Below are 25,311 nucleotides of genomic sequence, written 5' to 3'. Positions count from 1 at the left end.
GTCTGCCCACCGGTCCTCCAGAAGCACAGGAGGGATCCTAAGCGTCATCCATGATGGGTTGGAATTTTCAATAGCTGGTCCTTCGCCACAGTCAGAGAAGCACTGGTTTACAGGGTCAAGTCTAAGCTTCTTGGCGTACATGCAAGGTCCTTCACCATCCGGCCCTTACCCACCCCTCTAGGCCTCAGAGACATGGGGCCTTAGCTTGTGTTCCCTCCCCACCAGCACCGTGCAGTGTTGGACAGGCTCCTAGTCATCTGTCAAGATCCCCTTCAGAGGCCACCGTCAGGGTGAGCTCCTTCCTCATCTGGATTCTGGGGTACTTCGTGCTTGTGTTGTGAATTTTTGTTTGCATTTGTCTTCCCAATGAATTCTAACTTCTTTATTTTATTTTTGAGAGAGTGAGAGCACAGGGGTGGGGGGAGGGGGAGAGGGAGAGAGAGAATCTTAAGCAGGCCCCAAGCTCGACGCAGAGCCTCACACGGGGCTTGATGTCATGACCCTGAGATCATGACCTGAGCTGAAATCAGGAGTCGGACACTTAACTGACTGAGCCTCCCGGGTGCCCCCTAAATTCTAACTTCTTGAGGCTGGGCTCTATAGACAACCAGGGATGCTCTGTAAATGTCTGAGCCACCTAATGCTGACTCGGGTCCCAGAACCCTTCCCACTAAGATGTCTTTTGGAATCTCTGGGAAACAGGCGAGACTGGACTCTGCCCCCTTGGGATGCGTTATCTGTCACTTGGACCAGCAGGTTCCAGTTCCAGTTCCTGATCTTGAGTTGCATGTGGCTTTCTGTGATTTTTTGCGGTTGGTTTTCTCTCCTGTGCCTAAGCAGCATGCATGTTCCTCTGAGTCTGAGATCTGCCTTCAGAGGTGTGGCAGAAACAGAAGAAGGGAATTGTAAGGAAGGACAACATTCTGTTAATAGTTCTAATCTGTCTTCTCTTTGGAATTTTCTAAGCTTAAGATATGCATTACTGCCTTTGTACCTCCTTGCTTAAGCACAAAAGAAGTGTTTATTTGCTCTCCATTGTTTTGGAGGACTGAAAATCAAGTCGTGAGAGGGGGATAAGAGAGAGGCCTGTTTCTACTTTTGAGTATCTTGAAAATGTGTTTTCTTTCTCTTTTTCGTATTTTCCTTTTTATCCTGGAAGATTCTAAACATATACCAGCGTAGAGACAACTAGAGATGCAAACGCTCCTGTACTCCTCGTTCAGCTTCAGCGAGCATCTGCTCATGTTCAGTCTCATCGGTGCCCCTTCTGATGTCCCTCCCTCAAGCCTGGGCTTTACCGCAGAGCGACAAGTCTCTCAGTGTAAGGGGTCTCTTAAAAAGTCTCCACGCAGAGGAGCACAGATTTCAACTCCGGGGGTCTTCTTTGCAGCATTACTAGGTCTGTATTGGGACATGGTTGTGAATGTTGAAGGCTCTGGCTTTGTTACTTGTCCTTTTCATATTGGGATGACTGTGCCAGGTTTGATGGCACTCGCACCGCTCACGAATGAATTCCGTGAAGTTCTGATGTCTTGAGAGGCGTTTGGGTTGCAGGCCGTAGCATTGAGTTGTCTTCTCTTCCTCCTTGCATTCTGTCACTGTTGATTGTAGTGATCAATGTGCACTTTTTACGTCTGAGTTACTTCTGTCAGGGGGAAGGTCAGTAAGAACATAGTAGAATCCGACTGCCTTTAGAAAGGGAGGTTTTTCAGATTACTTTGGTCCCTCCACATGATTGTCTTTGTCAAACATGACATTTGGTGACTTGCAGGGGTTTACCTGCAAGAAACCTTGTTATGTCCTCTTGCAGTTCTGGTGAGATTTGGAATTTGAGGATCAGCTTTTGATTAGATGCCTGCTTTAAAATGCTTTCCCTGGGGCCCCTGGGTGGATCAGTCGGTTAAGTGTCTCCCTTCAGCTCAGGTTATGATCCTGGAGTCCTGGGATCAAGCCCCACATTGGGCTCCCTGTTCAGAGGGGAGTCTGCTTCTGCCTTTCCCTCTGCTCCTACCCCCACTTGTGCACACGTGCTCTCTCTCAAATAAATAAAATCTTAAAAAATAATAAAATGCTCTCCCTATGAAAGCTGAACTTTGAAGAACATTTGAGACTTGCTCTCTTACACGTTGGACCTTACAACTTTAATGGGAGCTTAAGGTTTAGATTACAGAAGTACCTTTCCTTTGGGGGAGGAAATGAGCTGCCACTGGGGAGAAATATTCCCTAATTGGTTCACTTGAGTGCATTGAACATATTTGGGAAACTTACCTTTTGAGTTAGGGGAAGTGAATGACCTTGTTTCTACTAATAATTTTTATAAGAAAATAGTATTAGAACCTTAAGCATTTTCTTGAGGAGATGCCAGTGGGTTTATTGCATTCAGACCAGCCAATCTAGCTTCACTATCTGCTAGGATTAAATCTCCACGTCCTCTTTAGGTCCTTTTTCCACTGCATTTTTCTGATCAGGAGGCTTTGTTGCTACATTTCCCCCTTTTGTTTGGTTCCTGACCAGCCCTCTTGCCACCCTTCCTGCCATCCTTCCTCCTGCCCCCACACTGGCGCAGGCCATCGGACTGGGGTTACTGGGCCGCCTTCTTCACTGCCCTTTGTGACTCCTCCCTTTCTCTTTCACTTTGTGCCCTGATGCCTGCCTGTCTAACCTTCCTTCTCATCGGACGTGGATCACGTCCCTCTTTTGCTCAGAAGCCTCCAGTCAGCCCCTGGTTAGTGCCCACCGTGTACCACATCACAGAGTTTTCACAACTTTCTGCTCCACGGCCTCTCTGCCTCCTGTCCAGCCTTACTTGCATTGCTCCTCAGAAGGAACACTTGGCACTTGCCAAGCCTGTGTCCTCATTCCCACAAGTGGGGTGATGGTTCTTCACTCATGCTGTCTGGTCATCCCCGCCCTCTGAGTCATCCTTCTTTATGAAGTCTGTCTTCCCCGAGTACACTAGCCCCCAGTGACTTCCCTCACCTGGGAAATCCTGTGGTATGTACCACAGGTTTCGGCAGTTGATCATTCACTGTTCATGTATATCAGCTTTATAAACTCCTTTCTTTATCCCACACAGCATGGAGCAGAGAACCAAGCTGATGGCAGATGCCCAACATTTGCTTTTGAGATGTGTATGGTAAATCTCAACAGATAATTACTAGTAGTTGGGTTGTTGTCATACTCTTTCTCAGAGAGAAAGGGAGGGAGGGAAGGACAAGGCTCTTGAATATTTGGTATATGAGGAGGCTTCATTTCTGGGTTTTATGGTCCATAAATACCTTTCAGAAGGGCCAACCCAGAAGAGTTCGTATCATTCCTAGAGGTATACTTAGAAGGGGCTGGCTTGGAGAATTTCACATGTTCTGTGACATCTTAGTTGTACCCAGAGAAGTTGTCTAGTCTGAGAGGAAGCTGGTTTTTTATTTATTTTTATTTATTTATTTATTTATTTTTATTTATTTAAAGATTTTATTTATGTGAAAGATAGAGCACACAAGCAGGGGTAGTGGGAGAGGGAGAAGCAGGCTGCCCCCTGAGCAGGGAGCCCCACATGGGGCTTGATCCCAGGACCCCGAGATCATGACCTGAGCCAAAGTGAGACACTTAACCATCTAAGCCACCCAGGCACCCCAGGAAGCTGGAGTTAAGAGCACAAGCGGGGGGGGCGCCTGGGTGGCTCAGACGTTAAGCGTCTGCCTTTGGCTCAGGTCATGATCCCAGAGTCCTGGGATCGAGTCCCACATCGGGCTTCCTGCTCGGCGGGAAGCCTGCTTCTCCCTCTCCCACTCTCCCTGCTTATGTTCCCTCTCTCGCTGTGTCTCTCTCTGTCAAATAAAAATCTTTAAAAAAAAAAAAAGGACAAGCAGGGGGAGAGGGAGAGGCAGGCTTCCTGCTGAGCAAGGAGCCCAACGCAGAGCCCAACATGGAGCTTTCATTAGAAAAAACTTACTGGAATGACTATATCCCACATACAGTATTGACTATCTTAAAATTCCTGACTTCCTTTCATTCTGCCAGGTGTGTAGGAGTCAGCTAGGTGGTTGTGCTTTGGAAAGAAGAATGAGGTGAGGCAGAGTGGAAAAACCTGTGCTCATCTAGATCCCGCCAGAGAAGCAGTGTTCCAGAAATATCAATGCTCATCTGAGAAAGAGAAGAGAATGATCTTGTAAGGTTCCTTAAGCTCCAGTCAAATGGGCAACCTGTTCTTGTGGCTTCTGTAATCAAAGGAATCTATTCCTTCCTACATGGAAGAAAGTCTGCCCAGAGCTACCTCCAGGGAGAGGCCGTCAGACCTGAGGTCTGTTTTGAAACACTTATTTAAATTTTGGTTGACTTCATCAGGGACATTTTTCGGTTTTGCTGACTTATCACCCCCATGTTTTCCCACACCCTCACCAGTTCTGCTGGGCGTGTGTTAGGGAAGCCTGCCGTGGTGCTGACGGGGTCCTTCTTGCTCTTTGAGCCGGTTTCCCTGCCGTGCCTTCAAACCCTTCAGGCTTCACTTCAGAAAGGGAAGGTTTAGGGCATCTCGCTGGCTCAGTCAGTAGGGATCTCAGGATCAGGAGTTTGAGCTCCATGTTGAGTATAGATACTACTTTTTTTTTTTTTTAAAAGTGAAGGTTTATATTATAGGTGAATGCAGGAAAAAACAGGCTTTTCTTCTGTACATATCGGAAAGGCTTTTCTTAAATGGCTTTTTTTAAGTTTCTCTCTTTTTAAAAATTTTTGCATTTTACAAAAACTTCAACACACACAAAAGTGTGGAATAGTATCATGAGAACCTCATGTACCCAGCGCCCAGCAAGCACATGGCAGTCCCCTTCATCAGCTCCTTCTTTATAGCGAGTGTCAGATCATTTTTTTCCCATACATTTAAATTATTTTTAAATGTGAGTGAACGTGGGGCCCCTGGGTGGCTCAGTCAGTTAAGCGTCTGCCTTTGGCTCAGGTCATGATCCCAGGGTCCTGGGATCGAGCCCCATGTTGGGCTCTGCGTTGGGCTCCTTGCTCAGCAGGAAGCCTGCTTCTCCCTCTCCCCTGCTTGTGCTCTCTCTCTGTGTCAAATAAAATCTTAAATGTGAGTGAACAAACAAGTGGTGTGTGGCAGCTCTCTTTGGCTTTTATTGTATAGGTTTCTGTGTGGAAAAGTCCTTTTCATTAGAAAAAACTTACTGGAATGACTATATCCCACATACAGTATTGACTATCTTAAATTCCTGACTTCCCTTCATTCTGCAGACAGCATTGTCTACTAAGTACGAGGGGAGCAGAGGCCCCCTGGGCAGTTACCCCGGACATCACTCTCTGATTACTCATTAAACTGTACATAAGCTTTATGTACTTTTCCATGTATATTTCACAGTGTGCAACATAGATGGTCTCTGTCCTTCAACCTGCTTAAAATTCAAGCCAGCCTCCAGATACTTGAGACCCAGAAGGGCCACCTGCCCCTGGGGGAGCATGAGCAGTGCCTCCTAAGGACATGCCAAGTGCAGTGGACGGTCATTTTCTGATTTCCTGTAGCACAGAGACCAACACGAAAGCATGGGGGTGTTCAGGGAAGAGACGCGATTGAAAGAGAATCCTGGAGAAGAGTTGGGCCCAGGTTTTGCAGAACCTTGAATGCCTAGGCCTCTGGTTCCCAAACGGTGCTGAGGGGCCCCGGGTGCCACAGTAAATTCACACAGGCACTGCATCTTGTTTTAAATTTTTGAGAGAAGCGTAGCAGTACGCAACAAGTGTCAAACACCATGCTCGAGGTAGTTTCTGGTTTCAGCATTAGGTTGTGCTTTTTTCCTTTCAACAGTCTATCTTTGCAAAGCTGAAGTTTTGGTGGTTGCTGTAATAAAATTCAAATACCGTGTGATAATCAGTGTGGAGTGGTAACGAGGGCGGCAGCGTCTAATCGGGTTATAAGTTCTGGAATCTGTGTGGCATCCAGCAGGCACACAGCCCCTTAGTAAGCAGGTGTGGTTAAGGAGATAAATGGTTTTCTTTCCGTTTACGTGTTTTCCTTTTTTTCACGTGGCTTCTAAGTTGCTAGTCCCTAAATACTTAGGTCGTGTAGAACTAACTGTTTAATAAATGGAACTGTTAAGTATTTCTTTTGGCCTAGGGTGCTATGAAGAAATTACTGAGACACAAAGGGTGCTGTGAACCAAGAAAGTTTGGGATCCTCTGACTTGAGCCACAGAGATGGAAGGTATTCAGTAGGCAGAGGGGGGAGCCATCGTAGGGTTTTACGTGGAGGAAAGATGTGAACAGATTTGCCTTTGTCGAGCCCTTGCAGACAGTAGGTAGAATGTCCATCTGAAAGGCAGAGATCCCAGACAGGGAGCTGGTTAGGAGACTGCTGGGCAGACCCAGGGAGAAATGGTGACTGCCTAATTTGGCAATGGTAAAGGAGGACACAGATTTTGAGAAATGTTTACTGGGTTGAATCTTACACAAGTCAGGATCTAATTGAATGGGAGCAGGTTAGAACTAAGGGGAGAATCAAGGACAACTCTTGAGTTTCCGGATTGTACAACTAGGTGGAAGTGAGGCCAGCCAATCTGGGAATGTCGAAGAGGAACAGGTTCTGGGGGGGAATGACATCGGGGGTTGAGATACCCTATAAGCAGCTGGAGGTGGGGCTGAATCATGGACTCCACTGGAGAACGTCATAAGCTGCCATGTGGAAACCTAATAGGAAGGATTTGCAAGTGTTTGTTAGATTCGGTCACTAGAACTTGACAGTGGCAGTTCTGGTCTTATGTAGGGGCCAGAGCGCAGGGACTTGAGAAGGGCACAGAAGGCGAGAAGGTGAAACGGGGTCCAGAGCAATGGTTTACTAGTTAAAAGCACTAATTCCCTGGCCTTACCGACAGAATCTGCTTCTTGCGGGGAAGGACCTGGTACCCAGCATTTTAAAAAGTATACAGACACTTACACATTGTTGGTGGGAACCTAAAATAGCACAACCACTTTGAAGAGCTGTTTGGCGGCTCCTTGTCAAGTCAAATGTAAACAAGCATGGCTCCACTTTCTAGGTATTTTCCCAACAGAAAGGAAAACCTAGGACCCAACAAAACTTGCACACAGATGTTCATAACTGCTTTAGTCATGTTTTTCCAGCCCCAAACTGGAATAACCCAGTGTCCCTCAGCAGATCCATAAACAAATTGTGGCATATCCATACAGTGGAACACTACTTAGCAATATAAAAGGGCAGCTGGTGATAGGGGCAACAATGTAGCGGAATTTCAGAAACCTGATGCAGAGAGAAGGAAGCCAGACACAAGAGAAGCTAATGGGTGAACTGCATTTGTGCAGTTTTGGAACAAACACAACGAATCCGTTGGTGGTTATATGGGGTGGGAGTTGGGGATATTGAATCCAAAGGGACGTGAGAAAATGCTTTGGGGTGACGGAAACATTCCAGGGTGTGAGGGTGGTTACATGGGTGTGTAGGTTTCTCAATATTCCTCAAATTGTGCACTTAAAAGGGGCTGCATTAGGAGAGAAAGGAGAGCCCCCAGAGGTTGGGTTGTTTGTGGGCTGAGGGGAAGGAGTTAGCCAGCCAGAGGAGGATGGGAAGATCCTTGGAGACACGGTACCACCCGGGGGCTGTGCAGTACCTATGAATGTGAAGGTGAACACATTGTCCTTTTATAGAGAAGGGAAGGGTAGAATTGGGCAAACCTGAGGAGAAGGGTAGGAAGTTTGGGAGAGCTCACTCTGCCCCCTTTTCCTCCCCCTGTGCCACAGAAGGCAGAATCGGGTGTGGAGAGGAGGAGGCCTTGAGGCAAGGGGTGAAGGTTTGAAATACCAGCTGTGAGGAACAGGGAACAGAAGCCAACCAGGAAGTAGATAAATGTATCTCCTATGACTTGGGGCCCAGCTGGAGAATGGTTCTTCAAGAGTGATTTAGTGTTTTCTTCAGCAGCACTCAGAGCCTGGGTGGAGGAAAGGGGATTGCTAGGTAGATTTTGGGTTGAGGGGTGATAGAGCATAGTTGCTGGATTATTAAAGGTAATTAATGATGGGTGTCCAGACTGGGCAGGAATAGATGTAGGAAGGAGACTAACAGGAATTGATTGCTCCATTCAATCAATGTATTGAGCACTCCTCTGTGCCAGGCACTGTTTTAGGTGTTGGGGATATGGCAGACGACAGAAGATAAATCCCAGCCCTCATGTAGTTAACAGTGGCTAGAGTCATTTTTTTTTTTTAAATAAGTAAAATATACTGTACTTCAGAGGTGGTAAGTGTCGTGGAGAAAAATCAAATAGTGAAGAGGGGTAGGGAATCTCTGGGCGGTAGGAGTTGGTCATGGAAGACCTCTGTGAGATAGTGATATTTGATCAAAGGTGTGGGCAGAGGGGGCAGCAGATGTAAAGGCCCTGAGGCAGGGGCAAGCTAGACCGTATTTGAGGAATATGAAGAGGCCAGCTTGGCTAGAATAAGCAAGGAGGAAATAGTGGGAGAGCATTAGAGGGTGGGAGGGTAGGATTGTGTGGGATTTATAAGCTACTGTGTGACCACTGGCCTTTATGATTGAGATGGGAACCACCAAAAGATTTTGAGTGGTAGAGAAGAATAATCTGACTTCTGCCCTTAAAAGGATCACCATTGGGCGCCTGGGTGGCTCAGTTGGTTAAGCGACTGCCTTCGGCTCAGGTCATGATCCTGGAGTCCCTGGATCGAGTCCCGCATCGGGCTCCCTGCTCGGCAGGGAGCCTGCTTCTCCCTCTGACCCTCCCCCCCTCTCATGTGCTCTCTCTCTCTCATTCTCTCTGTCTCAAATAAATAAAATCTTTAAAAAAATTTAAAAAAATAAAAAATAAAAAAAAGGATCACCATTCTCTGTGTCAAGGCACAGACTTCAAGTCTTGACAAACATTTAGTCCTTATTTAATCCACATAGAGATGCCTCATGAGGTTGGTGTTATTATCTATTTTTTTTCTTTCTTTATTGATGAGGACATTCAGGCCCAGAGAGATTAGGTAATTTGGCAGAGTTAGGACTTAAGCATAGACTCATCTGATTCCAAAGGTCACATAGACCAGAGAAAAAGGAGCCCTTAAAAGGGAAGGGGTTCTGATGATGGAGGGATACTGGGTGTAGGAAACAAACCCTAGAGTTTGGCAGCTGACAAGATGTGTTGGGGAGATGTGAGTGTCAACAGCGTCATTTGGAGCTTGCCCGTCTTCTAAGAGAATAGTGGTACTGTTAATAAAATAGGGTGTCAATAGTAGAATTAAAAGTAGAGTTAAAAGATGGAGGGCATGACTTTGGGTGGGTGGTAGCTGAGGTGCTGGTAGGAAATAGTGGAAATGTCTGGTTGATCCAGAAAGAAGAGCTCAGAAGATGATGGGGACCTGGAATCTCCCATCGTGGTTGTGGTTGAAGCTTCAGGGATGGGTGTGCTCTCTGAGAGGACTCAAGGGAGGACCTGGAAATGTCCCTTCCTGTGGGAGTAGGGAGGGAGGGAGCAGAAATCAGGCCGTGCAGGGCCACAGAGGCCAAGAGGTGAGAGACTCAAGGGGCAGGGTGAGCCATGGAACGGGAAGTGGCAGTGGAGGGGCCGCCTCCTAGTGGGTGGTCAGAGCAGCAGGTACACGGGCTCGCCAGAGTGGTGGAGAAGCAGCCGAAAGGGTTAGGGCTGTTGGTGCTGCTGGATGGAGCCACGAAGACCCATAGCTCAGGACGGAGCAAAGTCAAGAGTCCACGTGTGGCCCAGCACAGAAGGAGAGGGCATGAGGTTCCAGAGAGGATGGGATGGAGAATGAAGGTGCAACAGGTATTTGTGGAAAGACGAAAATTCATGTCTTGTGGAAATAAAAATGTTTAAATTTTCACCCTTGTGAACTTGGGCAAAGGAAGGATGTGACCATCTGTTTGGAGGCATTTCTGTCCCTGGTTAAGAAAGAGGCTTCGATGAGCACAACAGTGGCAGTCCGGTCACACAACGTCATCCGGGTCTCTCTGGGGGTAAAGATTATGCCATTTCAAGCCTGAGCTGGACCCGTTAGGGGAATCGGGTCCAGTCCGGGGGCTGCTCTCTGGGGAGCAGTGAGCAGGTTTGTGTCTGCCCCTGTCAGTTCCTCCTCTGATAGCCTTGCCTTTACCTTGATTAACCCGTTTTCATACTTGCAAAGCAAGCCCCCCCTTCCGCCCCCACCCCTTTTCTCCCTTCTGAAAGTGAAACAGCTTTGTGAGATGGCTTTTATCCTTATCAGTCTCCATGTAGATAGAGTGGCTTGTTTTGTAGCAGTGTTTGTTTATAGCCTTATACGTAGGCCAGGTTTCTTTTCACATGGCTGAATTTTTTTTTTTTTTTAAAGCAAGAATCTTGCCTGATACCAGTTCCCATTATTAAATAAAAACAAGCACTTTTCCATGTTGGGCTTTCATTGCACATCTTTCAGATGATGCTGTTCACTTTTATTTTGCTGGCTTTCCAAATATTTTTTTATCTCTAACCTTTTATGTTATGGAAAATTTCAAGCATATGTAGAAGGAATAGCAAAATAACTCCCCAGTGTCGCCACATTCATCTTTAACAGTTATCAGTTGGCTGCCATTTTTCGTTTTATCTGCCCTTCTTGTAGTATTTTAAAGATTTTGTTTGAGAGAGAGCGCACGTGCATGCAGGTAGGGGGAGAGGCAGAGGGAGAGGGACAAGCAGATTCTGCGCTGAGCGCAGGGCTCGATCTCACCACCCTGAGATCAAGACCCAGGCTGAAATCAAGAGTTGGACACGTTTTAACCCACTGAGCCACCCAGGCGCTCCTTTTTTCTATAGTATTTTAAAGCAGATCACAGATGCAAATGATTGTTTAAGAAAACAAAAATCTAGGGTATAGGTCACCGCTCCTCCTCAGAAGCCAAGCAGCACTTTGCTCACCCGTGGGAGCTGTTACATGGCTTCCAGCTCTGCACATGTTCATTCCAGGGCCCGTATCTTACTGAGTGGATGGGAATGCTAAGATGACCAGAAGCTCCTCCTACTGGAGTTCCTGTCCTCCTAAGCCTAGAATTCTAGAAGCACAGTTCTTACACACCCGTATATCTGTCCCACGGGTCGTTCCCTGGCTCCTGCCAGTGGCCTTTGTCTTCCCGGGAACCTGTTGGGTACAGGACACGTGTTGGGACTTCAGGCCTCAGTGTCAGGTGACCAGCAGATGAGCTCTAAGAAACCAGGAAAACCTGCACCTGAAGACAGGTGTGTGAGCGGGCGCGAGCGCCGTCCGGCAGACATGAGCCTGTGACCAGGACTGGAAATCCTGTCGGTCTCCGTGTCTTGTTGCCGGGGAAGGGCGGGAATCCGGCAGTGTCCTCCTCAGCTGTGTTTATCTGCGGTAGCTCAGAGCAGCCGAGATGAACAAAAAAAGGGGCCTTCTGACTGCCGTGTTTTGTTCACACTGCGTGTGGCGTTGTCGCTCCTCCGGGCTTGCACGCCGTCCGGGCCGGGTCGCGGGAGCTGGGCCGTGATGGCACCGCGGCCCCTTTCAGTGGGTGAACGCCGCGCGCTCTTGTTTCCTGTCTCTTGCATCAGTCTGTTTGTGAGAGAGTACCGAGAGGTGACTAATGGGGACGCTAAACACTTCCTAACTGAAAGTTCCTCCTGTTTCCTAAAATGTTTTCGGCTTAATGAATTGTTTGTTTGCTGCCCACAGACCACATGTGCTGTGTGCGCTTCTGTCCCCGTGAACACCGTGTATGCTTTTGCGTAGGAGCTGGGCTTGCAGAGCAAAGTCAACAGATGATAAGGCTTGAAAGAGTTCTCTTCATCTGAGAATCCCAGGCGACGGGGGGAATCAGGCAGCCGTCCGTCACGACCAGCTGTGGAGCCTGGCACCCTGCATCCAAAACCCTGTGACACTATTTGCCATCCTCAGCCCCGGCTTTGACGTTGCGGACGCCGGGGCTGTGCGGCCCGCGGGGCTTTGGTTGCTGGGAATCCCTCAGGACGGCGCTGTCCTACGCCTGTGGATTGTCGCTCTGCGTCGTGTCGGTGCGCCCTGATGCCACCGCCGTCGGCCTCTGGGAACCGGGAGCATCCTCTTGCTTCGAGCCTGGGAGAATCTGGGGAGGGAGAAATTCTCCTGGTTTTGACTACTGAAAATATAAAATTGACTTTGAGAAAATGCTTTTCCCCCCAATTTAAAAAGTAATGCCTGTTTAGATTTTGGGAACTACAGAAAAGGTGGGGGAGTCACTTCCAATAAAAATAACTTGGCATGTTTTTTTGCCTTTCCATCATTTTTTTTTCTATGTGCATTGAAGATTTTCTCCTCAGCTGCATTAATACTCTGTATAATGTTATCTTTTCTCCTGAACATCACAATGTAAAGATTTGTACATGTTTTTAAAATTGTATAAGCCCTTTTAGAAGCCTTAATTTTCTGCCAAGTGGACATTCCCTAATTTAACCATATTATTGAATAGTTAAGTCATTTGTAATGCTACTGTGAGCATCTTTGTACACAAAGCATTTTTCTATGTTTCATATTACTTTTAATCTCGATTTTTATAGAAAGGGAATAATTTATGGATCAAAGGGAATCAAGGGAAACAAGCCCTTGGAGGCTCTCAGATCGCCATAATGCTGCCCCAATGGGGTGTATCCATTTACCACCAACCAAATTCTCATCAACAGGAAAATTTATTCTTAAGCCACAGTTTTGTTTTTCCCAATGGGAGTTCCTAGTATCACTCCAGGAATCTGTGACAAGGTGATGGCTTCAGTTTTAAAAGTCCTTGATATGTCAGACACACTATGACTCATTGTCCACTGTGGGTTGCGACTGGTTCTTCCTTCGCAGTCCATTCCCCAAGTTATGTGCATATTTCTTTTTTTTTTTTTTTAAGATTTATTTATCTTGTTTTAGGGTGGTGGGGGAGAGGGAGAGAGAGAATCCTCAAGCAGACTCTGCGCTGAGCACGGAGCCTGACATGGGGCTTGATCTCATGATACTGAGATCATGACCTGAGCTGAAATCAAAAGTCAGGTGCTCAACCTACTGAGCCACCCAGGCGCCCCTGTGTGCACGTTTCTTGACATCAGTTCCATTCTGCTATGTTCTCTAGCCAGTCTCGGCGACAATCTGTGTCTTTGGTGTGTGTTGTCTTTTTTTTTTTTTTTTTTTTTTTTAAGATTTTGAGAGAGAGAGCAAGTACGAGAGGGGGGTAGGAGCAGAGGGAGAGAGAGAGAGGCCAACTCCCCCTGAGCAGGGAGCCCGATGTGGGACTCAGTCCCAGGATCCTGGGATCATGACCTGAGCCGAAGGCAGAGGCTTAACCGACTGAGCCACCCAGGCATCCCTGGGTGTGTTTTCCAAAGTGCCTTCATATACACTCTCTGGTAAATTTAAGATTTTGATACCACTTGTGAATCTGTCCTGGGGACCTTCTTGGAATCCTGATATTTTAGAGTCTGATGATGCCTTTGTTGTTCTTTTGCACAGATCCGGTTCTGCAGGTTCCAACACATGTGGAAGAGTAAGTGTTCTGATTTGTTCAGTACTTCCCTTTAATTCATTTTCCTTTTTTTAAAAATTCATTTTCTTAATTATTCAATCAATATTTAGGAAGCTAACTGCTGGGAGTGCATATATGCATACACTTTTATACACTTAAGGTATAATGAGAATGATGGAGACATGAAGTCTTATAGGTGCTATGACCTGTGTTGTGTGGTCAGTTCTTCGGGGGAGGGAGGCAGTGATATTAAAGAGGCTTCCTTGAGATGAAACTCAAGTTGAGTTTTGAGCTTAAGCTGCCAAAGTCCTACCAAAGGGTTTAGATCTCTCCCTTTTCACTGTCGTACCGTGAAAGGAAACATGAACGTGACCTGCTACTAGAGAGTGTGTTATGGCCCCTGTAAGAGCTCAAATGATGGGACATCCTAAGCACAGAAAAGATTCAGCAAGGGGTTTTTGAGTTCCTGCTCCTAGTTCAGACTTCACCAGGTTAACCTTACCAAAGACTACCTCGTATCTACTTCACAGGAAGCCACGGACTGGAGACCATCATCCATCTCCTTGGCATGTTTTCTCTGATGTCAGAGTTTTCATGTCTCATGTTTTCAGACTCTGCTTTTATTGCCTCCAGTTTAAAAATAAATGTTTGTTGAACACTAAAGGTAGATTTGTCCTACCTGTTTATGTACTGTTTCATGCTATTAAATATTAATTGTTGAAGTTCTATACACAATTGACTTAGAAACTGAAAAGCAAACTTACTGGGTCCTTTTTCACTTATTTATCATCATCCAGAGTGCTTTGACCAAATGGTGATTTACTCTTCTATGGTTTTTTACTTTTTTTTTTTCTTGCAGGTTGCTTTTTTCTGCTCAAATATAGCCTATCACCATAGGGATATTTTATTTGTGGCTAAAAGTGAAAGAGCAGTGGGTGGAATTGTCTTATACACACACATGCCCCCCTCCCCCCAATCATGACTTTGCATGGCTTTGATATTTTGTTCTGTGCCCTGGGCTATAATTTATCACTAATACTTACTGCTCAACCTCTAGGCCTGCCTTCCTCCCAGATCCCAATGATGGCAGCCTGTATACGCTTGGGGGCAAGAATAATGAAGGCCTGACGGTGAGTATATTTAGATTCTTTGTGTACTTCAGAGGTTCCAGACCAGTGGTCCTCAACTGTTGCACACTGAGATCACCTAAGAGCTTAAAAAAAAAAATTCCTGGAGATTGTGATTCAGGTGGTCTGGAGTGAGATCTGGGCATCAATATCTTTTTTTTTTTTTTTTTTAAGCTTCCCAAATGAGCTTTTATTTTTTTTATTTTTAAAAGTTTTATCTATTTATTTGAGAGAGAGAGAGCATGAGTGGTGGGGAGGGGCAGAGGGCGAGGGAGAAACAGGCTTCCCGCTGAGCAGGGAGCTCGATGTGGGGCTCAATCCCTAGACCCTGGGATCATGACCTGAGCCGAAGGCAGACACTTAACCGACAGGGCCACCCAGGCACCCATCTAAATGAGCTTTTAAATGGCAGCCAGAATCCAGAAACGCTGATCTAGACCAGCAGGTTCCCATGGTCCAGCCAGCACACTGGAGGGGTAGAATACTCCCTTTAACAGCAGGACTTCCTCTAACTAGAGATTCTCAAATTGGGGGTGGAGGGTAGTTTGAAGCATTGCCTACCCCCACCCACCCCAGCAAATGTCCCCTTCTGGCATGGGGAGCTGGTGATATTCCATTCCCATCCCATCGTCATTTGAGAACCTAGACCAGTGGTTCTCAGCCTTAGCTACACATTGTAATACCTGGAGAACTCTAAAAAAAAAAAAAAAGTCTAGATCCCAATCCCAAAAGTTTCCACTTAATTGATCTAGGTCATCAGCAATTTTTAAAAGCTCACCAGATAAGAGACTTTAGAAACAGGTCCACACTTATGGTCACCTGATCTATGACAAGGGTGATGCTGCAGTGCAGTGGGGAAGGGTGGTCTTTCAATAAATGGCATGAGTCAGCTGGGATGTCCATGAAAAAGTATCTTAACTTCTGCCTCACACCAGATACACGAAACTTAGTTTCAGAGAGATGGCATACCTAAGTGTGAAATGTGAAATAAAACTTTAAGAAAAAAAAGTAGCAGAACATCTTCACAACCTTAGAGTAGGAAAAGATTTCTTTCTTTCTTTTTTTTTTTTGACTCGACTCCACACTGGGCGTGGAGCCCAATGCAGGGTTTGAAAACAAAACCGTGAGATCAAGACCTGAGCCAAGACCAAGAGTTGGACACTTAACCAGCTGAGCCACCCAGGTACCCCAGAAAAGATTTCTTAAGTAGAATGAGATAAACAAAACAAACACCCCACACTAACCATAAAGGAAAAAAACCAATATATTCATTTATATTAAAATTAAGAGTTTATCTTCATTAAGAGACACCATTAAGAGAGGCAGGCCACACTGTACTTGCAAGACACATATGACTCCAACAAAGGATTCGTATTCAGAATATGTAAAGAACTATGGATTATTAAAAAGAGAACCCAATAGAGAAATAGCAGAAGAGGATATCCAAATGGTCATTAAACATATGAAAAGATACTCAGCTTCATTAGTCATTAGGGAAATGCACATAAAAATCACAATGTCCTACTACTACACACTCACTAGAGTGGCTAAGATGAGGAAAATAGACAAAACGGGTGTTGGGGTGGGGAGCGGAGCAACCAGAGCTCTTGGACACTGCTGGAGCAAGTGCAACTTGGCGTATCCAGTTTGGAAACCGTAAAGATGCAGAATCTGTAAAGTGTTATGACCCAGTAAGCCTTCCCAGGTTATTATGTACCCAACAGAAATGCCTGTGTGTGTTCACCAAAGACAGGTACCCAAATGTACTGCAGCGTTACTGAGAATAACCGAGAGGTGAAAACTGCCCAGACAGCATCAATAGTAGACAGAATAAAGAAATTATGGAACAGTGATACAATTTAATAGTCTATACCAGTGAGAAGCAACAGTCTGCGACTCTACATGGTAACATGGACGAACCTCACCAACCAAAGATTGGACAAAAGATGACAAACAAGAAAGGCTGCACACTGAATGATTCATTTATATAAAGCTCCAAGACAGGAAAAACTAGTCTATGCTGTTTTGAAGTTAGGATAATGATTACCCTGGAAGGTTACGATTGGAAGGGAAGGCAAGAAGAGGGCTTTCAGAGTGCTGGAAATGTCCTGCTGCTCCGTGTGGATGCCGGCTCTGTGGGTTGGTTCACTTTGCGCAATTTCACTGAGCTGAACTGTACACTTCCGTGTGCCATTTGTATGTTCTGCTTCAATAGAAAGTGGTTTTTTTTTAAAAAAAGCCTCCAAGTGATTCTAATGTGCAGCCAAGGTTGAGAACCAGTGGTCTAGAATGTAAGTGGCTATGAGTTCTAATCGGGATTTTTTTTTTTTTTTTTAAAGATTTTTATTTATTTTTTGACAGAGACAGCGAGAGAGGGAACACAAGCAGGGGGAGTGGGAGAGGGAGAAGCAGGCTTCCGGCCGAGCAGGGAGCCCGATGTGGGACTCGATCCCAGGGTCCTGGGATCATGACCTGAGCCGAAAGCACACCCTTAACAACTGAGCCACCCAAGCGCCCCTCATCGGGATATTTTAACCTTATCTTCTGAATACCCATGACTGGAACCGATGGGAGGAAGGCAAGCCTTCATACAGGTGTGCGTGTCCCACGTCAGCATTTCCCTTCATATACCCAGAGCCTGTTTCTGAGTGCTCTGTTTGCTAGACACTGTGCAGCGATTTGTGGAAGTTGTCTCATGTTTCAGCAGCCCTCTGGGATAGAGACGTTATCCTACGTAAGAGGCGTGGAAGCTTCACCCATAGAGGTGAAGGAATGTGCCCAAGGCCAAAGTGTCAAGCGTTGGAACTTGGGACTTGAGCTCGAACTTCCAAAGGATGCTCTGACCACCACCCCTCACGTCTTCCTGTGTTGTGGGTTAACAGTTCCGCAAGCCATGTGTTTCCCAGTTTGGGCCTTGAACAGGCGGCCTGTAGAAATGCTCAGCAGACTATAGGGCTCCAGACTGGAAGCCTTGCAATGACCTTCTGATTCTCCAAAACATCTGGCAAAAACCCAGTCAGCCATGTCAGCCTCCTGTGGCATTTCTCCTTTTAAATGTGGGGATAATGGGAAAATCCAAATGATTGATTATTTCAAGTTCTGTTTATTAAAGCTAGAGAGAAATCTTTTCTTTTTTGGAGAAAAAGATGACAGTGTAGTAGAAGCAGGTATCTGTAGAATAGTTTCAAGAACACAGAATGTTCCAAAAATAAAGTATACCGAAACGAACATTAACCAAAGGAACTCGTCACATGTCAGCTGTAGACTCAGAAGACTCAGTTTTATGATGAAATGCAGTTGAAACGTGAATTCTTTTGAGTTTAGTTTCTTTTCCTGCACCTACCGTAATTTCTTTTTAATACCAAAAGTCTTAATTCTCTTGCTTTTTCAGTAGAGCATTATTTAATGAAAACATCAAAGTGACTTTTTCCACCTCAAACTCCTGGGTCACCCACATAATGACTACTTCTCCTTTCCCTTAAAGCTTCAGCTGGGTACTGAGGTTGCTTCTCTTCAGAGTTAATCTCGGCTCATCCACACTCTGAAAAGCATGTCATTCCACTCAGCCTAGCTGGCTCTGGGTCAATTTTCAAAGACAAGAGAGTTCTTTCTGCCCCCCCCCCATTTCAAAAATTGTATAACTTCTCCATATTTGTATAAGTCTTTTCAGAAAAGGTTTGTGTCTCCCCCAGAGGTGCTCTGGAAAAGACACTTTAAGGGGCTTCTGGGGGGAGGTTATCTGGGAGCTGGAGGCTTGTTCAAAGTGGTTAAGGAAGCTTGGGGCGGTCCTTCTCCTTGGTTTCCAGTTAGGAAAACTCCCATCAACCATCCACACTGCTTCTCTCTTCTTAGCAGAATTGGGTAACAGAAACAGACTGTGCAGTAAAATTATAATAATTGCACAAGACGTGGTTAACTTATTTTTTCCTTTGCCTCCTTTTTTAAAGAAACTTCCTTTTACCATCCCAGAGTTGGTACAGGCATCCCCGTGCCGAAGTTCAGACGGAATTCTCTACATGGGTAAGAGTTCTTGTTTTCAACACAGAGACTTTGATCTCTTTGGAAATGAGTCCCAGAATCTGGGAAAGTGGCGCGTCAGAGAGCGAGGTGTGCGGTGACTCCCCACCAGCCTTCTGGGAAAGGTCTTTCTTGCCTCGGTTGTGCTTGTTCGCGCCAGGATCAGCTGACCAATTAAGAAAGGGTTCCCCCCACTTGGGAGCAGACTTGACACCATTAATATGGTTACTCATTTAACAGGCTTTTAGCTGCTGTGTTGACTTACCCCTGTGATTTAAAGATTGCAACATACCCAGGAGCAATTGGATGAAATTTAAAGTGAACACAATAGTCTGAGCCAAGAAAGGGAAGCCAGGTTCTGCCTATTAATTATAGGACTTTCTTAGTATTTCCTGCTATCAGAATATTGGATAAAACAGCACTTAACAGCTTGGCTAGATAAGCTGCCTTCATATCTATGGGGTCACTTCTTTGAAAGCATCAGATCCCCTGCTTTTCTTTTACCGTGTTGCTGCCAAAATGTCAATAAAAATGCATTTGTAATACAAAGGAGAGCTGTGTTTATCTTGAAATCATAGTAGTAATAATATCCTGTATTTACATAGCAGCTTTCCTTCTGAGGAACTGAAAGTGCTTATTGCCTATTCATGCCTCGGGAGCTTTATGTGTATTTCTGGGCCTCAAGTGCAGGCTGGATTTTAATTTTTTGCCTGGACACAGGGGCTGTTGCTTTCTTCCACACCTTCAGGATGAGGAAGCCCCAAGCCTCGAGATTCAGAGGAAGTGATCAACATAGGCTTTCTCTCTCTCTCCTGGGCCATCTTCTTTTTTAAGATTTTATTTATTTATTAGAGAGAGCGAGCACAAGTCGGGGGAGGGACAGAGGGAGAAGCAGGCTCCCCGTTGAGCAGGGAGCCAGACGTGGGGCTTGATCCTGGGACCCCAGGACCATGACCTGAGCCGAAGGCAGACGCTTAACCAGAGCCACCCAGGCGCCCCATCCTGACCATCTTCTGACTGTGTCAGTGTTGTCTGTCTGGGCTTCTAACTTTTACCAGCGGTTCATCACTTATGTTGCATTTAGGATAGTGTGTTTCTATCATCTTTGTGTGGTGCCCTCTTAAGTGAGTTCATTAAGCATATTTAAAACTGTGGCAATTGCCCAGTCCATCCTTTAAGAGGTAGCTGAGTTACGCAGACTGTAATGGTCCTCGAAGTCACCAGAAGGGTGTCATGCCAGATGGAAAGGGATCATGGGCATGGCTGTTTGGTGATGTTTTCACTCTATCTGCAGATCTTTTTCACATTAAGATTTTGTCGTTGAGAACAGAAAATTATCATCCATGGACAAGTTTCACATATGTAGACTAGGCCTGTGTGTTACACCTGTTGAACTGAATGTAGCTCCAGCCAATTCTGATGCCCTGTTCTGTGATCTGTGATCACAGACATGTGATCTTCCCGACATCTCTCTACCCTGCTTCCAAGAGTCCCTTGAAATAGGACCGTTGGCCAATAAGTGAGGAAGATCCCAGTGACCAGAGGCCATGCCTTACAAAATAGAAATGCATACGTTACGGTGACTGTGTTGACTTTCAGATGGGAGGCCCATGCTACCGACCCAACATTAGCGGGTTGCTCTGGTGTGTGTACCGTAGAGACATGTTCACACCTTTTAATCAGCAGACCAAGGTGTAGGGGTGTAGTGTGTGTGCCTGGGGAATAACTTACTGGCTGGAGTCCGGGACTGAGACAAGTTTGGCCTCATTACCACCAGGTTGCAACCAACTCTACTACCTAGTCCCAGGTACCAGCTAATTAGAGTTATAAACAGTAACTGTAGATCCTCTTTACATGTGGGCTCCTTAGTAGGGGTGTGGAGATCTATGAATGATGGTTACCAGGGAGGTAAACCCTGGGTGCATTTCTCTATTTATATAGATCCTAGTCTGTGGGAAAAGGATTGTCCTTCAGAGGCCAGGCTTTTCATATTTAAGGCCACTCATCAAAGCAATGAAATCTATGAGTTTTATTAGGTTTGAAGACATTTTTAAACCATCATTAGGCTATTAAGTTATTATAAGACCCAGTGGGCCAAGAAGTTTTATTAACTCTGCAGTAGCATTCACCTTGTCACCCTCAGAGCATCATAGAAATGTCTTCAACACCAGGAGAACTCTGGGCCTCTCAGCTCAGAAAACATCTTGGCCTGCTAGTTTGGCAGGGATACATTTTTTTCCATATGGGGTGAGTGTAAACCACAGTGTGTCCTTGTGACCTTTCAGGTAAAAAGCAGGACATTTGGTACGTTATTGACCTTCTGACCGGGGAGAAGCAGCAGACTCTGTCATCGGCCTTTGCAGACAGCCTCTGCCCTTCCACCTCTCTGCTGTATCTTGGGCGAACGGGTAAGAAGGGACCTTCTGTTGTGTACAACCTGCCTGTTTCCAGAAAAGGACGTGAAGTAGCCTCTCCCTGGGTCTCTGCTCCGGGCTTCATTCTCTAGAAGGTGGCCGGAGCTGTCTTCTCCAAACACAGATTTTACCACGTCGTTCCCCTTTAGAAGCCCCCCTGGTGGCGCCCCATGGCCTGAGGGATGAACCCACAGCACCAGAGCCTGCAAAGCCTCCGTGGTGCAGCCACGGCCTCTTTTAGCTCCTCTCTGGCTGTATTTCCCAGACTTAAACATTTTCCAGTCAGTTCCCAGAATAAGCATTGCTATTTTTAAAGACGTTCCGCAGTAGGTCCCTCTCCACCAGGTATGCACCTGTTTGGCTTGATTTGATCTTGACCCTGAGGCCTTTTTTACAGTGAGACTCTTCCAGCTGGAGTGTCAGTCCTGAGCCCTCTCTATTTTCTCTGTATTCAGCTTGAAAACTGAATGGTTCCTTCTTCAGCCCCTCTGTCTCACATTATATCACATGCAGTTAAGAGAAACTGCTTGGCACTTTCTGCGTTCTGCCTGGAGATCTCCTCAGCCAGACCCGCAAGATCCTTAGGTGCTTTCTTGTGCTTTTCCAAGTTACTGCAAGCCGTGGTCCTACTAGTAGTGTCTCCGTGGTGTGACCTGGGCCACCCCTTTGCAGCTTCCAGGAGCAGTTTCCTTACTGCTCCTTCGGTCTCCACGTCAGCCTGCCACCCTCCCCCTGCCACCTTGTCCCAGCCAATGCCACACGTTTCCATGTGTTGTCGTGGCCCTTTCCCACGTCTGGGTGCCGGTTTATAACATCAGCTAACTGTTGCTGTATTCTAAACCACCCCATCACTTAGGTGGTTTTAAACGACACCGTGATAAAAAAAATAAAACAGTGATGCGCAATAAAAAAAAAAAGTAAATAAACACGGTGATATTGATTCTGTGAGTCATGAGTTCAAGGGCACAGCGCAAGTGCCCTGTCCCTGCTCCACATGCTGTCAGCCAGGTTCACTCATGTGTCTGGGACTTCGGTTCCCGCCCACGTGGCCTTTCTCTTGCCCCGTGGACGGCCTGGACGTGTCACACACGGTGTGGGGAGGGTTTGTCTGTTGCAGTGTAGGTAAGGTCGGCACCTCAGCGGGTGCTGTGGCCCCTGCAGGTGACCGGCTGGTGTGTGTTCTCCAGAGTACACCATCACCATGTACGACACCAAAACCCGTGAGCTCCGGTGGAACGCCACCTACTTCGACTACGCCGCCTCTCTGCCCGAGGACGACGGGGACTACAGTAAGTGTGCACGGCTGGCTGGGTACATGTGACCGCTGAGGAAGCCAAACGCTGGGTTTTCTTTGAAGGCACTCTCAGCCACCAGCTTCCGGGCTTTCTAAGGCTTCGACAGTCGGTATTGAAGGCAGGGGCCTGGGCGAGAAGTGTGGAGGGGAGCCTTAGTAGAACAGGTGGGCCATTTAGCCTGAGAGGAGGGAGGATGCGCCTTGTTGAGTCTCTCTGTGTCCCAGAAGGAACGTACCACAAACCCATGGGAAGCAGAACTAAGTACCTGCTGTGACGTGAACAACCCACCCCCTAGATGTGACTCATCCCCTAGTTTATTTCTCTCGTAAACGTTGCCCCAACTCAAATGAAAACTGAAAGCCAGTTTTGCCATCTGAACACTGATACCTGAAAGTTTGACAGAAATCTCCTCTGTGGGGCAGATGTGGGTCGTGTCAGTGGTCAGCTTTGACTTTCCACTCCATCAATTGGTTCGAAATGATTGCTATAAAATATCCGAATCCTAGGTCTCTCCACTGGCTCTTTCCTCCTCACTGTTGACTCGCACTAATTGCATAGAGCGCTAAAGAATCTCACCAAGTAAATTGCCTTCCCCAGAGTGGTCCTATCTTATGTTTATAAAGCAGGCAGCTCTCACTGTCCCGATGTTGTAGGGCCTGTGCGGGTTCATTGGAAACAAGTGAAATTGTCGGGAGGGTATCTGAGAATACTCCAGAAGCCTTGTTTCCTCTAGCTGAGTGACTGCCACTTGCCAGGACAGAGAGGATGTGGTCACAAGATGGGGTGAGACCGCATGCTTTGTTTATTTGATCCGTACAGAGATGTCCCACTTTGTGTCCAACGGCGACGGGCTGGTGGTGACCGTGGACAGTGAATCCGGCGACGTCCTGTGGATCCAAAACTACGCTTCCCCCGTGGTGGCCTTTTATGTCTGGCAGAGGGAGGGTCTGAAGAAGGTGATGCACATCAACGTCGCCGTGGAGACCCTGCGCTACCTGACCTTCATGTCTGGGGAGGTGGGCCGCATCACCAAGTGGAAGTACCCGTTCCCCAAGGAGACGGAGGCCAAGAGCAAGCTGACGTGAGTCAGGGGACCCTGGGCAAAAGAGGGCAGCCGTGACCCAGACGTCCCGGTCCTGCTGCAGCGTGGCAGACAGTACACAGGATGCCACGGTGCAGGGCACGCCTCTTGGAAGCCACGAGGTGGATAAAGAGCCGGGACTGGCTCAGTCGGAAAGCTTGTAATGCGTATAAGAACCGGGGCATCCCTTGACGCTTCAGAGTTCTCAAGTATTAAATAAATCAGAAATATGGACAGGGATAAGAGACTGCTGATTCAGAACCACAGTACAGTTTGGATCTATCTCAGCTGACGGAGGACAAGAGCTATCTTTACCTTTTAACTTTCTAAATTTTCTAAATTTTTTACTGTAAGTTATATTCGTTTCCAAAACCAGGGAAAGAGTATTACCGCATGTATGCCTGAGCCTCAGCAGGCTTGTGTTCACCATCCCCACCTGTTAGCACCCTGAACCTCGCTCCCTTGGCCTTGCCGAATCCCCATTTCCTGCTCTGCAGAGCTGCTGAGAGAGCGGATGAGACTGGGAGAGTGCTCTCTAAGTTGTACAGCACCTTTCACATGAGAGGTATCTATTGGGAGAGGGTTCAAGAATTTAGTGGACGATCAACCCCAAACTGGCAATGGACGGTAACCACAAGGGGTCTGGAGGTGCAGCCCCTGCTTTTTCACGCTGACCCCACAGACAAGGCCGGACCCTCCCCCCACCTCACCCCTCCATGCCCCAGGCAGGGACAGCCCCCCAGCCGGGGGAGCAGAAGCCTCACCCAGATTGGAACTTTTTGTGTATCCCTTTGCTGTAGTCATCCACCTGAGAGCAGCTAACTGTTTCTTAAGGCTTCTGTGGAACCTCTAGACTCCCGAAGAGTCACAATTCAGAATGGCAGCTCAGCTGTCAGAGCGGGCTATGGTCAGGGCCATCTTAGCGGCTTTGCAGTGGCCGCGAGCATTCAGTCCTTCCTGGGGGAGCACCGTCCGTGGTTGTTTCTGCAGGCCGGCGTGGGGATGGTCCAGCGCAGCCCTGCCCTTGGCAGATGAGGAAAGCAAGGCTTGCAGTTAGGTGACTTGTGTGCGTCTCTGGAGGCGGTGACAGCCGGGGCCTGCAGTCCAGGTTCCCAGGACAGTAGCCCTGCCTTCACGTCCCCACTGCCCGAGTGCCGGGGGTTAATCTGGTTATTCTTAGCGTGGCATTTGGGCCTGGGATACTTCTCTCCAGAAAGGCCCCTTTTGTGGGATGCAGAAATTGAATGGCTGGAATGCGTATTTCTGCTTGTCTCCTAGGCCCACCCTGTATGTTGGGAAATACTCTACCAGCCTGTATGCCTCCCCCTCCATGGTCCACGAGGGGGTCGCCGTCGTGGTAAGTCTCCTCTGGGCGGCTCACAGGTGCAGCCTCCTCCCAAGCACTCCTCTTCCATTTTGGCAAAGAATGACTCAATTATATTTGAACATCCTGCGGGTAAAGAATGCAAGACACTGGTCTTAGATCCTCAGAAACAGTTTTTGCACATACCACATTCTACTTCTTGAGGAAAGATGCATGACAAGAGCAGCTTCCTAAGCCAAGGGAGCTCGGTCATTCCGCTTTGCTTTCCTGTTCAAGTCTAAACTGCCCAGGCTGCTGTTCACGCCCTCCTCCGTCTCCGTCCGGGCCCTCGGGGCCCTTCTGCCGCACTGCTTGGGGCTCTGTGGGAGTTGTACAGGCCATCTTCTCCCCAGTTCCAGAAGGTTCCTGTTTGCCTTTCTCCACCTTTGTTCAGGCCGTGCCTCACGCGTCAAATGCCCTCCCTCCCTTTTTCCTGCTCAAATCCTTTCCATCCTTTGGTGACCTCTCGAGGCCTCCTCAGACCTCCCCAGCCTCTTCCAAGTGCAGAGCCAGCACCGGGCTCCTGGCCGGAGCTTCTTCCACCCC

General features: G+C 47.1%; 1 protein-coding gene and 1 long non-coding RNA gene across 7 annotated transcripts in view; both read left to right on the top strand.

Annotated features, from left to right (window-relative positions):
* The window catches only part of ERN1 (endoplasmic reticulum to nucleus signaling 1), an 82,789-nt gene that overhangs the window by 31,140 nt on the left and 26,338 nt on the right, over nt 1-25,311 (top strand). For 2 of the 6 annotated variants that reach the window (XM_036116249.2, XM_036116250.2), the window contains exons 1-8: nt 1,057-1,399; nt 13,456-13,489; nt 14,526-14,598; nt 18,543-18,615; nt 20,898-21,020; nt 22,214-22,315; nt 23,141-23,402; nt 24,681-24,759. In XM_036116249.2, coding sequence (XP_035972142.1) covers nt 1,195-1,399; nt 13,456-13,489; nt 14,526-14,598; nt 18,543-18,615; nt 20,898-21,020; nt 22,214-22,315; nt 23,141-23,402; nt 24,681-24,759 — 951 coding nt within the window. In that variant the 5' untranslated portion in view covers nt 1,057-1,194. Of the gene's footprint in view, nt 1-1,056; nt 1,400-13,455; nt 13,490-14,525; nt 14,599-14,743; nt 15,779-18,542; nt 18,616-20,896; nt 21,021-22,187; nt 22,316-23,140; nt 23,403-24,680; nt 24,760-25,311 lie in introns of those variants that run through there. The other 4 variants (XM_036116245.2, XM_036116247.2, XM_078065924.1 and 1 more) reach the window with 4 other exon arrangements.
* LOC144380878 (uncharacterized) lies at nt 8,511-12,233 on the top strand. Its single transcript, XR_013445162.1, has 2 exons — nt 8,511-11,210; nt 11,722-12,233. It is a non-coding gene; the product is annotated as an uncharacterized LOC144380878 (long non-coding RNA).

This window comes from Halichoerus grypus, chromosome 2 (genome assembly GCF_964656455.1).
Source record: "Halichoerus grypus chromosome 2, mHalGry1.hap1.1, whole genome shotgun sequence".
NCBI lineage: Eukaryota > Metazoa > Chordata > Mammalia > Carnivora > Phocidae > Halichoerus > Halichoerus grypus.
Note: the sequence above shows the minus strand (reverse complement) of the source record. Positions and strands in the feature narration are given on the sequence as shown.